Raw genomic sequence first — 13,835 nt, 5'->3', positions numbered from 1 at the left:
AATAATTAGTTTTTTAATAAAGCAAGAATTTCTTATAATTAAACATAAATTTTTTCATAAAAATAATAAATCTGTAAGTGACATGAGTATGATTGAAATTTTAATTTTTTTAATTAATGAAAACTTAAAATTACAATTTTTTTATATTAAAAAAAATAATTTATTTATTTATATAAGTAAAATAATTTTATTTATTATTAATAATAAATAATAATTATTAATAATATTATTAAATATTTGATATAAAAATAAAAATTATTAATATTACTATTATTTAATAATTTTATTTTATTTATATTTATTATCATTATTTTAAAAATATATTTTATTAATAATATAATTAAATATTTGTGTTAAATTTATATAATAATTAATATTTATATTTAGATAATTTTAATATTATTTTATTTGTATTATATTATGTTATATATATTAACTTTAAAAAAAAAAGAGTAATATGTTACTATCATGCAAAGACAAAAAAATGAGGTTAAACACACTTGCTTATGTGACTTTATGCATATAAGGAGAAACAAGAGAAGTAGTATTCACCGTGATCCTTTGAACAGTACTTTCCTTGAACAAAGAGGTTCTACATAAAATTATAAGAGGAGAAAAATGAAAAAAATAAAATAAAAGTATATAAAATAATATAATATAAAAAATTATTAATAATGAAATTGGTTGGAGCTTGTTAAGTCGTTATTATATGATTGAATTAGATTTTAATTTGATATTAATAAGGGTGGTAAACTATACAAATCTGTTTCCTCCCGTTATCCGCGATTTCCTCGTGAAGAATACATTCCTTGGGATTCGTAAAGCAAACCAAGTCTAACACGCAAGCAAGCATGCGCATAATATTTTAATTATATATCAAAGTGAATAATAATAAAATATTATGTTTTATTAATAAAATTTATTGATGTTAAAATATGATTACTGGAAGCAAAATATTGTAGTCTGGCACTGGCACCCAAGTCCTGTGATGTGAGAGTGAGTAGGACGTACGTAGGCACTATTACTGTTACTCTTATTGCTGCATCAATAATAATAAATAGGAGAGAGAGAATGTGTGATGCCACAATAATTAACACACCAACTCACTCACCCTTCTTCCACACCTGTCAACTCCTATCCTTTCATCCCATCCCACCATTTTTACAACAACTACAATAATAATTTATTCTTTTTTCTCGATTATGTAAAATTCATGATGATTATTAGTTAATAATGTAAATTAAATGCTTCAAATAAAGTATGAAAAATTATGGAGACATGGCATAAGCTTTGTTGTCCTTTCTTTCAACAAAGGAGGCATTTCATTTACGGAACGGTTTAAAACCAAGGCAAAGTGATGAAAAGATTAGACACAAGAATGCTGGAAATACAAAATTGTACATACACAAAAAAATAAAATAAAAATAAAAAACCTCTGTAAAGAGGAAAAAAAATCCAGGACAATTACAGGATTAGCCACGTCATCCTATGTACTCTTCAGCAGGATCATGTGGGAATTACGGTATGATTTGTCCTTAACGCTCATCCATTGATCAGCGATGTCTTCTCCAATCTTTACGGCGTCTGATGCAGTTCCAAGAAGACCTCTTCTCGTGAACCCCACTGTATACAATCCGTTTTCTCCCTTCCAACTCATTGGAAACGCCGTTTTCGGCATTCCGTCTTCTGTGAAACATTCACGGCTCTGCAGTTCCATATATTCTTCATTAGATACATTTTCGCAGTTTCAATTTAATAAAACATGTTTAGTGTAAAAAAACCAAACAGAGATTGTAAAATTAAATTTTGTTTCATCAGTAAAAAATGACATTTAATGTAGCAGTTGAAAATGGAGGTTTTAATGTAGAATCAAAAATTAGATTTATATAAATTGTGCACTAGTTGTTTTAATGGAGAAGGAACAAATCAGATTGCTACAGTTTTTTCCGCTCGGAAGCGTTCTCCATCTCGAACGAGGGAAATGATTATTGTTGGTGTGAGTGAGTAGTATACAAGAACTAAAGCGATTTTTGATGATGGTTACACATGAAACGTCACTGGAATGAAAAGTTTCATATTTGTAAGGCGCAAACCCCAAAGTCATTTTATTCTCTCTTTCATATTTGCATGAAGAAAAGAACCCTTCTGTTGGTTTCTGCTGTGCATGTCCCAACTCCCAAACCACCGCTAACTGACTCAATAACTGCTAGTTTTCAAATATTTTTATTGCAAGTATTTGTGTTGTGGGTTTTTCACATGATCAGAAAATAGAAAAGTAAGAAAAAAACAAGGGAAGAGCCAGCATAAAAATTAGGTTGAAGAAAAGTAGTAGTTGATGATAAGTTAGATAGAGGTAAAAATCAACTCTTAGTTTCTTCTTACCTTAAGCCAAGTGGGCACGTTGCTCTTGTAACCCGTTGCTAATATTATAGCACTGAACTCCTTTTCTTGTCCATCCATAAACTTGGCACCGTTTCTTGTTATCTCCTTCACACCTTCCATCACCTGAAACAAACCCTAACCAAACTTAGCAAGAGATTCCATACATGGTAAAAAAGAGTAGTTGCTTGCTTTTTCATGGATTACATTGTTATAATATAATCACATAGTCATGAATCAGAAAACAAAGCATGGTTATACAAACTGGTTTCAGTTAAATGCGCACGTACCTTTATGTTACCGGATCTTATTTGCGCTACTTGTCCAACATCTAGCACAGGGGTTTTACCGGTGATGAGTTTGAGCTCTATTGGCCCAGTTTTGGGCCTCCTTACGCCGTAGCGAGCAGTGTCTCCTAACATTAACCTAGCCAACACCAATACCAACTTGTCCACTAACTTTACGGGAAGCCATTTCAATAGAGCCATCGCTATTCCAAACGTCGAAAAGCCAAACATCTCCCTAGGCAGCACATGTACCTGTACCATGAAATCATGTCAACAATGTGTCCGAATATGTCCCAATAATTAATATGTCTAAATATTCAGGTTTATCTTTATTATTCCATCTGGGATTAGCATTAAAAAACAATAATAATTAACAAAGTTTTAACGGCAAAGACTACGACATACAGTGAAGTGCGAATTCTGATAATAATTAAAGAACAGCGAGTAGTTACCAGAACTGAGAAAAACATGCATGGGAATTGGGAAAGAAGAAGTGTGTATATATGTATATAGTGAGTTACTGACTGTGTTTCTGGCGACGATGTAAGGGCTGGCGTTGTGCCTGCAAAGATCCAAGCTAACTTCCATTCCTGAGTTGCCGCAACCAACGACCAAAACCCTCTTGTTTTTGTAATGAGAACCGGATTTATAGACGCTGGTGTGAAGAATGGGTCCGTGAAAGTTGTCGATGCCAAGAATTGAGGGAATGACAGGTTCGGCATTCTCGCCGGTAGCAACGACGAGCCACGGGGAAATGTACTGAAAATCGTTGGTTCTGACGACCCAGAACTGGGAAGCGGCGTCGAAGTGAGCGGTCTGAACGGACTGGTTGAAGCGGGGGCGGATGTTGAAGCGTGAAGCGTAGGAATGGAGGTAGGAGATGAACTGGTTCTTGGAGGGGTATTTTGGGAAATGGTGAGGGAAGGGCATGAAGGGTAGCTGGCAGAAGTGTTTGGGGAGGTGGAGTTTGAGACGGTCGTAGGTTCTGTGTTGCCAAAGGGAGGTTATGCAGTCAGTCCTCTCGAGAATGACGTAGGGTAGTCCGTGGTGGGAGAGACAGGCTGCAACGGCCAGCCCCGAGGGTCCTGCCCCTACGATTATAGGACCATGAACCCACACGCACTTTACTTCATCTCCCTCTCGCCCCTTGCAAGACTCCATCCAAGAAAATCGCAAGATACCCTTCAACAACAACTTCCAAGGAAAAACCCTCTCGCTTTGCTTTTCCTTTTCCTTTCTGCTTCTTCTGTGTTTCAATGACACGATGCAATTTGTGGGAATTTAAAGAGGGTGGCGTATAGTGGGAATGCTCAAGGAAGTGCGTCAGAGAGTGTGGCAGGAGGGGCTGCGTGCCTTTTAAATATGCATGGAAAGTAGCATTTCTTCCCATTTCTTTACTTTCCACACTCTAATTAACTTTAAAAACAAAAATTAACTCACAAATCAATTTACAATTTTTTTCTATTTTTGGTTTCTGCCTTTTTATTTTTCTCTGCATATCTAATACTATTGAGATCTATTTAATAAAAATAATCTATGTTGCTTTTTATTTTTATTTAGTATTCAAGTAGAAAAAGTATAGCATTCCACTGCCCGGGGGGTCACTGGAGTTGGACTGCAATTGAGACGTGAAAGATTAGGAAAGGATACGAAAATCTTGATAAAAGGATGAACGTACACTCTTTGTTTTTGGAGTTAAAGGAAGATACAAAAAAATATAAACATAAATAAAAATAAATGTATTAAATAAAAAATATATAATCATTTTTTATATGTTCGAACTATAGAATATTTTTATTGCTGATAAAAAAACTATAGAATATTTAAAAAAAAATTAATCTGTGTATTATATGAGAATGACTTTTCTTCTCAAGTAATTCGTTTTTTAGAATATGTAAATTTATAACAAAAAAAAATTAAATTATGATATAAAGTACAACCAGTGATAATTTTTTTAAACAATATTTTTTAAAAAATCAAATATACAAATAAAGGTGAATGTGAAATACTTATTTGAAAAAGAAAGGAAAAATTTTCAATTGAAAAATTAAAAGAATCTCTGGGAATTATTTATTCTAATATTATCGGATACTTTTTCAATATCTATAATTTGAAGAAGCAGAAAGAGAAAAAATAAAATGTTAATATAGTTGATGACAGTGTATATACTAGAGAGAAATAAAGAGGTTAAGATAAACAAATAAAATATATTAATAAAGTGCTTGGCATATATAAGTGTAGTGCAAATATGATTACCTAATATAAAATAGTGACTACTAAATATTTTCTACTTATAGATGAGTTATCTATCACCCAATCTTATCCCACTACTGAAACCAAGGAACTGAGTGGTCTTAACTCTTTAGTCTTTACCATGATGAAGCACATTGCTACAAACAAAGAAAAGAAAGATTCTGAGATTTCTCCCAAAGGGGAAAATAAAACCTTTTTTACTTTTCAATTATGTGTGTGTGAAGCCACCCTTACCAGTTACCATCATCCCAAGCTTTCAACAATCTATGCATGCATGGCTGCTGCCTCCTTCTCCGACCCTACTTCATCAACATCCCTTCCTTCTTCAATGCCACAAACCTTAATATCCGACCTATGCAATGAATTATACATTGCCATTGTTGTCTTCTGTTCCACACCCACAACCTCAACCACCCCACATTACTAAGCAAGGTTTTTAAACTGTGGTCACTAAATGATTTTGCCACAATCCTTGTCATTATGAAAAATTGTAGACGAATACCACTGATCTGGCTACAGTTATGATCACATTTCAGTCAACCAGAGCCTGAAAATCTCAAGGTTCCGATCAAAATCCATGGTCATGCAGAGCACATGGACTTTACACACAGGCCAAAATGTTCAAAAGCAAAGCCAAGACTCCATCGAATTCTCTATCTTCGTTTAAAATCCAAGGTGACGAGAAGAAGCAATACTTGGAAGTAGAATGCTACCTGCGCACGACGATATGGGGTTCTAAACAAATCTGGTGCCATTCACAGTGCTCATAAGTGTTCATTTTTCACTATGCATATATATGCCTTCTCTGCTTTTTTGTTACAGTACGTTTTATTTTTACCTACAAAATGTGCAATGCAAAAGGCCAAAGTATTCCAAATTCCAACAAAATATGGACTTTCTTGCAAATAATACCAACAAATATTTCATTCTTTTCATTACCATATCCATGGCTTATAAATTTTGGGCAACGTTGTAGGAACCTAGATCTACATGATACTTTCACAAAGGTATGCAAAATGTTTTTATATATTTTTAATATAAATTAATCTTGTTTTTTTGTTTTCTTTTACTCTCTATTTAAACTTCTTATTTAAAAATATATATTTTCCTCTATTTATTTAATATTTTATCTCACACAATTTTTCCTTTTTCTGTTTTTCTTCGTCTCTCTAATAGTTCAACTTTTTTTTAGAAATGTTATAAACATAGAATTATCTATAAACCATCTTGAAAAATATTTTACTTAGCAGAAGACACGAATAAATAAGTGGAAATGAATTTTATTTTGCAGTTTGTTTATTTTAAACTCATTGCTCCGTTCTAAATATATTATTAGACTGATATTCAAATCAATAAATTTTCTTATTTGTTACTTTTTTTAGATCGCAAAATTCCAAATATTTCAAATTTATAATAATTTTTGTTGACAAGACAGCTTTTTAATTTTTGTGAAAATAAAATATTTATTTTTATAAATACATTTTAATATAGAATTTAATATTTTTATTCAATGACTTCTTAAATAGTGTCTATAAGATATTTGTTATAATAAAACTCCACACAATATATGTCCAACAAATTTGAGTGGGAGACAAAGAAAAAGAAACACAAAATGGGAAACATTTTGAAGTATTGAATTTTTCCTGATTAGCACTATATAAACAAAACAGTATTTTAATAAAAAAATACAAAATATCAAATATTAGAATTAATATGCAAGAATTTTCAATACCACCAAAAAGGGTATTGAAATGAAACAGAAAAGAAAAAGGAAGAAGAAAAAGGGTGCACCACGATGTTAAGAGCAATAAAACTTATCATTTTTTTTTCAAAAAAAATGTTTATAGAAATTTGTCAGAGAATTACAATTATTTTTTTCAGACACTATATTTTAGGATGCTAATGTAACTCCATTATAGGTGTAATAGTTTTTTATTTGTTGACTTCTTAAGGAATAATGTCTTTAAAACTCTTGTCAATAAGACTCAAATATTTCACTAGACAAATATCAATGGAAGACAAAAGAAAAGCACAAAAAATGGGGAACATTGATTTGAAAATTCGTATCTTCACTACTTATGACAAAACAAAACATTAATTTCATCTAAAACTATTAATTTACGTAAAAAATAATTAGTACACTTAATAGGTTTAATGTGTTTTCCTTAAAATATAACTCAATTATTTTTTACAAACTAAACTTTGTTGTAATTATGTAATTTTAAGTACAGATGCACAAATATATATTAAATATGTTGGTTGTAATTGTAAAGGTTCTTAAAAATTTGAAATTCAGGAGAATGAAAATTTAAATAGGTTTTATGAATTTTGTTTGGAAGATTTACGCGGGATATTTGATTGGGAGAATAAAGGTGTGTATATTATTATGTAAGTAGCAAGTTGTGAAGTTGGAGTTGACGTTTGTGGGTGAATAAAGATTGCGTTATAATAGAGCTTTTGATCCAACCAATAACATGTCTGCAGAGGAAGAAGCACCTATGAAACATAATCAAACTTGAATCAACGACGAAATGAAATCAACATACGTGACTTTCACTGAATATATTATAGTGTTTTGATACGGGATCTTCATAAACATGCATTTTAGATTCACCTGCCACAAAATCTTACATGGAAAAGTATTTCTCGCCACTAGGGATCTTTCCTAGGATATATTCTTAGTTTAGGGAATATTTCATCCACTTCTTCTTAAATAACTTTAGGAAAAATAAAATAACAAAAACATGTTTTTTTTAATAAATAAAAAATAGCCTATGGGTAAGCTAAAAAATGAAAATTTTAAAGAATTATATAACAAAGTACCTTGTGTGTCAATATGAAAAAAATTAATTTTAATTTTTTTTCCTCTATAAGTCTTTGTAGAAAAAATAATCCTGTTTGGAATCCATCAACAAGTTTACCTCATAAATATAATAACTATTATAATACAAATACATCTTTTCAACCCACCAGCAATCTACATTTTAAAAACGTAATGATAAATTATAAGTGAACACTTTTTTTCTTTAGTTTCTTCAAAAGTCCACATAAAAAATATAGTACAAATATATATAAATAACTCATATACATGTTGTATAGAACCAAATCTTATCTAGAGATTGGTGTACACAACTCTAGAAGTGATGTTGGATTGAGTCTTAAACTCTATATTTGAAACGAATAATTAGATTGTCTAGGTATACCGTCTAATGAATCATACAGTAAGATCATCTAATACTGAGAATTAAAACAACAACAAAATAGACAAGACACTTTACTAGCTAGATTAGACATTCAGTGAAACTCTTTTGTATTAGTGTAGGTTCTTCAACACTTTCTTAAGAGAATTGGATGTAGCCTGAATTTGGGTGAATTAGGATAAATCTTTTTTGTTAATATTTGTTTACTATTGTAGTTGCTTTAATTCTTAGTATTGGACGATCTACTAGATGATCTTACTAACAAATTAAAGCAATGATAAATGTCTAATTTCAGTAATATTTCATATTAAAATATAGACACTTATGAGTATTAATTGCTAAAATAAATATAAAATAACCCCTAATTTATGAATTTATACTTTTTTACATATTTTATGATCTTTATTTGAATAAGAACATTTTATTCCCAAATTTGGTGTTAATGTCAGGTTTCTAGGAAAGAATGGAGATGACCAGACTAAAGAAGAATAATATAAGCTAAAAGGAGAAAGCTGTAAGGTTCCAGAACACACAAGTGCACAAAAAGTCCAAATTAGAATAAGAGTATCTCACTCAAGCGATCCCATTCTCGCTTGAGTGAGAATGCTCCATAAGCATTAGACAAAAGCTATGCTTTTCTCGCTCAAGCGAGTTATATCTCGCATGAGCGAAATAACGCCAGAGACATTGAACCTTTTTTATGTTTTATTCGCCCAAACGAGCCCATCAGCTCCACATAAGAAGTCACTTAACCCTAGCAAATTAGGTTAAATAGGGGGCTTGAGGCTTAACCCTAGCAAATTAGGTTAAATAGGGGGCTTGAGGCTTAACCCTAGTGTGCAAGATTGAAAGAAAAACACCATTGAGTGACTTGTAGTCCAATTGGGAGAATAAAAAGTGTTAGAATATGTGTGACTAATTCTACCCTTTGGTATTGGGAGTAGTATGTTCAAACTCTTATGTATTGATGTGATATCTGAATATAATTTTGTTCTTGATTGATTATTGGTATTATTGTTTTGCTTCTAATTCTTGATATAGAATCTTAAGTTTTACTGGAAAGTATTTTTAGGGTTCTGGCCTAATCAATAATACTTATCATATTTGAATGTTAGGAATAAACTTGAAATGTTAATTTAATTGCTATCAACGTCTGATCTAAATACTAAGTTATTTTTATAAATATGAGAGGAATCGATATTTAGGAAGCATCTTAAGAATTTTATATGCGAAAAATCGATATAAATGAATTTTATATGGGCATCAATATCAATCCGAGGACATAATGTTACCATGCTAATCAAAATACAAAAGAGTGAGAAAGATGAAACACAATCCCTATTTTTTCAATTAAAGCAACAACTCGTTGCCTTATTTTCTTGTTAATCATTGTCATCACAACAAATTCCAACAAGTTTTTAATATTCTATTTTATATTTAGTGAAGATTTTACTTAATTATTCAACTGTTTCTCGTGGGATTGATATCCGTCATTAGGGAGATATTATTAATTCCAACAACGCATTACACTTGCTATAAAAAGTCATCAAGCAACAATAATAGTAAAGAGATATCAACAAAAAAGATTTATCCTGATTCACCCAAATCCAAGCTACATCCAATCCTCTTAAGAACCTCCATTAATACAAAAGAGCTTCATTGAATGTCTAATCTAGCTATTAAAGTGCCTAGTCTATTTTGTTGTTGTTTTAATTCTCAGAATTAGACGATCTGTTTGATGGTCGTACTATATGATTTATTAGACAATATAAATAGAAGGTCTAATTATTCGTTACAAAAAGAAAGTTTAAGGCTCAATCCAACCCACTTTTAGAGTCAAATGCACCTACAATTTCGAGGTAAGATTTTTGTTTATTACACTACAATTTAATATTAATTAAAAGTTAATATTGATATTTTGAAAAACAATTTAGGATCAATTATGTCAACTTTTGATAATTTGCACCGTGTCGACCTCTCAATATGTTATATCCTCGATATATGCTAATTAAAAAAGAAACTTGTTAGTGGACGTTTAAGCATTGTACATAGGTAAGCTGAGTATATAATTACCTGTCACCTATTTGCTTGAAACATGTGGGTGACTTCTTGTGCAATGAACGAAACCACACAGTAGTGTCATCATTATAGATAGCACAAGTAACTTCTAGTGACCTCTGCATCATCCATGAGTGCAATTAGTAAAACATTAAAGGATGGGGTACTAATAATTGGCAACTTATATTGACTGAACTTACTCATTCATATAAGAGAAAAATATTTTTATTCCCCGTGTATGAAGACAATTGTTGATGTATGATTAAGTTTCAACTTTATGAGTTCTCATTGGATGAATTAATTGGGGATCCAATAATCCATAAACATCATGTTCCCCTCATTAATAGAAACTTAAGATAAATACCTACAAATAATTAAATAAAAAATAATATAATTTAATATAATAAAATAAATTGAGAAAATGGTGGAGCAGACTTACATCATAAAAAATTGAATGATGGTTATATTTAACTCCTGGTTACTTAACACATCAATCATGTATATGTATATATGAATGTCATCGTTTCTTCCAACAATAGTGTAATCCGACAAAAACTCCATTGGGTTTGTACCTATAGCCGAATAAAATCTCTACTAAAAAGGCTATAGGATTGTCAGTGGAAACCAAATGCTTCTTTATTTGCGAACTTGATTTTTGACGTGATTGCTATAAAATAAAGAATATTTTATATTAAAATTAAATACAATACATAATTATAAATTAATTTATTAACCGGAGTTCCAGAATGGTTAATGGATGGTCGTATTTTACTAATACTAATTATAAACTCTAATATTAATTATTATATTTTATTTAATATTAATTATATTATTAACTAAAATAGCATTAGTTATAAATCCTAAAATTAATTATAAATTTTTATTACTCTAATTCTAAACCCTAATATTAATTTATTAAATTTTAATAATCTTAATTATATAACTAAAGTAATATTAAATATAAATCCTAAAATTACTTATGAAATTTTAATAATATTTATTATTTAACAAAATGAGTATTTATTATAAACTCCAAAACTAATTATAAGATTTTATTAATATTAATTCTATAACTAAAATAATATCACTACAGGAAAAATCAATTTTAGCTGTTACCAAAAAACGGGGCGATAAAAAAAACCACTAGCATGGGTGAAGTCTATTCAAGTTGGAAACAAAAATAAATGTCAAATATTGTGTCCACAATGGAGACCTTTAACTTACACTAAAAATTATTAAAATAATTACAATAAGTTAGCGTCTAAAATAGAGACACAAAGTAAATGCAATGAAAAAAATTAAGTGAGAGAATAATATTGAGTATAGAATGGGAGACAAAGTGGATGCAAGTTAAAAATTATTAAAATAATAATAATATGTTAGCGTCTAGAATGGAGACACAAAGTAAATACAATTAAAAAATAAGTTGCAGAATGATAATGCATCAAGAACGAGGACACAAAGTGGATGCAAGTTAATATTTTATTACATTTAACGTAGGTTTAGGCGACACTAAGGTGGATGTTTATTGTCACTTTATCCCACGCTAAGTTATTCAATGAGAAAAAAAAAATATTAAACATTTTGGTTTCACATTTTCATTTTCTCACACTTTCAATTTCTCATTTTTGTCTCACACTTTCAACCTCAAAATCCCGAATTCATCCCAAAAATCCTACGTCTTATTTGTGGCCATTTCACTCTCCTTAAGTGCATTTTACTCATTTATTTTTTAGGTAGTGTCTCCAATGACGAGAGTTTACTTACATTTGCTTTCTCACGTAGCGTCCCCAACAACGATGTTAATTTTAATTATTGTTGGAGATCACACATCGACTAAAGATTAGGACATTTCATAGTATACAAGTGAGTGCAAACCTCACCTTATAAGTGAGTTTTATGAGGTTGTGTTAGGCTTAAAGTCCACTTCTTAATATGGTATCAGAATCATTTCAAGTCTATCCTAGCGATTGTTTGTTGGGCTTATCAGGTCAGCCGCTATCGGGTTATTATCGGACCACCGATAATATATAGTCTCACGCACGAGTTGGTAGCCTTGGCGTGAGAGGTTGTGTGTCGGAGATCCCACATCGACTAGAGATTAAGATATTTCAGTGTATATAAGTGTATGCAAACCTCACCTTATAAGTTGATTTTATGAGATTGAGTTAGGTTTAAAGTGCACTTTTTAATAATTATTTAATTTTATATCCATTTTAGCGTCTCTCTTTTGGAGAAGTAGAGAAAGCTTTAAAAAACACAACATGAAGGAAAATATGGTTTTGGGAGGTTTTTAAAAAAAGATCATAGACGACGGTTGTTAACTAAAATTGGCGTCTATAGTAGTATCCCTTCAAATAGGCGACGACTCCCCCTTTAACCGACACATTTTTCCATCAAATAGTCAACAATCCCCAAATAACTGTCCACTATTCGCTCGCGCAAAGTATAGGCATCGACCTTTCCACCACCGTCGTCTATATATTCCCAATAATTATAAAATTTTTACCATATTTTAGTGAACAACTTTTGACTATAAAACAACGTTGTAAAACTTTCATTAAACAACATTTTTGCAGCAGTGATATATGTAATGTGAACAATAAGTAAATGTATAATGATTTTTTAACACACGTATAGAATGTTAGTGAATAATTAAAATATTCAAATCAGTTTGAGATTTACTTTATTTTTTTTCATATACATGATTTATAGTTATATGAGGACATGTTGCAATTTTGCTACATACAGCACGACACAAGAACATGTCCACTGTTGAAGAGGAGGTGCGTGAACAGGGTGGAAGATATGGAGCTGGATATGGAAAAGAAAGGGTCAATGACGGCAAGCATTAAAGCACCCTCTAACCCCAACACCCTCCTCCTTCATTGGGAGCATGCAAGTTAAACTCATTCTAACACGCACAACACACCAAACTTTAGTTCGTGAATTAAACCTTAAACTCTAAATTAAATAGATATTTCTTAATCATATTTGATTTTGAAAGTAATGAAAGGGAATTTAGCACAGTAAAATATGTGGGTTGAGAGTGAACAAAGGGAAGTTGGGGGCACGGTTTGGTCTGCCACACACACAATGACGTTAAGAAGCCCTCAAACATTGAATAATATAAGTTCCCCACACCACACCACACCACACCACAACTTCAAAGCGAATCTCTCCCTTTCTTTTCCTGTGTGCACCACACACACTACGGGGAACTTGTTTCTTCGGATTTCGCTTTCACTAGGTATCTGTGATCAGATCTTCAACGATTAAACATGGATCAAATTAACATAACATCACTTTGGTGCACATAGTCTTCTCAATCATCCATTTCAAATATATATATCAACTCAAAAGTAGAACTTGCCTACACCTTTCACTCATCAAATTAACACAATACTTATCATAACGATTGCAAATGGACCCCATCACTTCCTCTTCAGTTTTTCAATCTCTTTATTTCTCCGTCTTTGTTTTCTTATTTTCATTTTGTTTATGTGCTTTGGGTGTGTGTATAGAGATGGAAGAGGATCTTTGATATGAAATGTTGACTTTAGTAATCAGTATGAACGCAAAATGACATGAACAAAAAAGTTAAATTTGATTGGACATTGCTGTCTATAATTCTCCTTGCAGTTCTAAACATTGATGA

At 31.1% G+C, this 13,835-nt stretch overlaps 1 protein-coding gene across 1 annotated transcript; it reads right to left on the bottom strand.

The window, feature by feature from the left end:
* Positions 1-1,306: 1,306 nt before the first annotated feature.
* LOC137820666 (putative indole-3-pyruvate monooxygenase YUCCA4) lies at positions 1,307-3,998 on the bottom strand. The gene is made up of 4 exons (XM_068624851.1): positions 3,192-3,998; positions 2,670-2,918; positions 2,383-2,505; positions 1,307-1,705 (listed from the first exon to the last, which is right to left on the bottom strand). Exons 1-4 carry the CDS (start codon positions 3,825-3,827, stop codon positions 1,487-1,489), a joined length of 1,227 nt encoding a protein of 408 aa, XP_068480952.1. The 5' UTR covers positions 3,828-3,998; the 3' UTR covers positions 1,307-1,486.
* Positions 3,999-13,835: the final 9,837 nt, after the last annotated feature.

This window comes from Phaseolus vulgaris, chromosome 9 (genome assembly GCF_051622355.1).
Source record: "Phaseolus vulgaris cultivar YP4 chromosome 9, ASM5162235v1, whole genome shotgun sequence".
NCBI classification, from domain to species: domain Eukaryota; kingdom Viridiplantae; phylum Streptophyta; class Magnoliopsida; order Fabales; family Fabaceae; genus Phaseolus; species Phaseolus vulgaris.
The sequence above is the reverse complement of the archived record's forward strand: the minus strand, read 5'-3'. Positions and strand labels throughout refer to the sequence as shown.

Excerpts from the sequence above, each read along its gene's own strand:
- LOC137820666 (XM_068624851.1), bottom strand. The coding sequence starts at position 3,827 with ATGGAGTCTTGCAAGGGGCGAGAGGGAGATGAAGTAAAGTGCGTGTGG. Across the intron at positions 2,919-3,191 it reads ACATCGTCGCCAGAAACACA|GTACATGTGCTGCCTAGGGA; the intron begins GTCAGTAACTCA and ends TTCATGGTACAG. Across the intron at positions 1,706-2,382 it reads ACGTGCCCACTTGGCTTAAG|AGCCGTGAATGTTTCACAGA; the intron begins GTAAGAAGAAAC and ends ATGGAACTGCAG.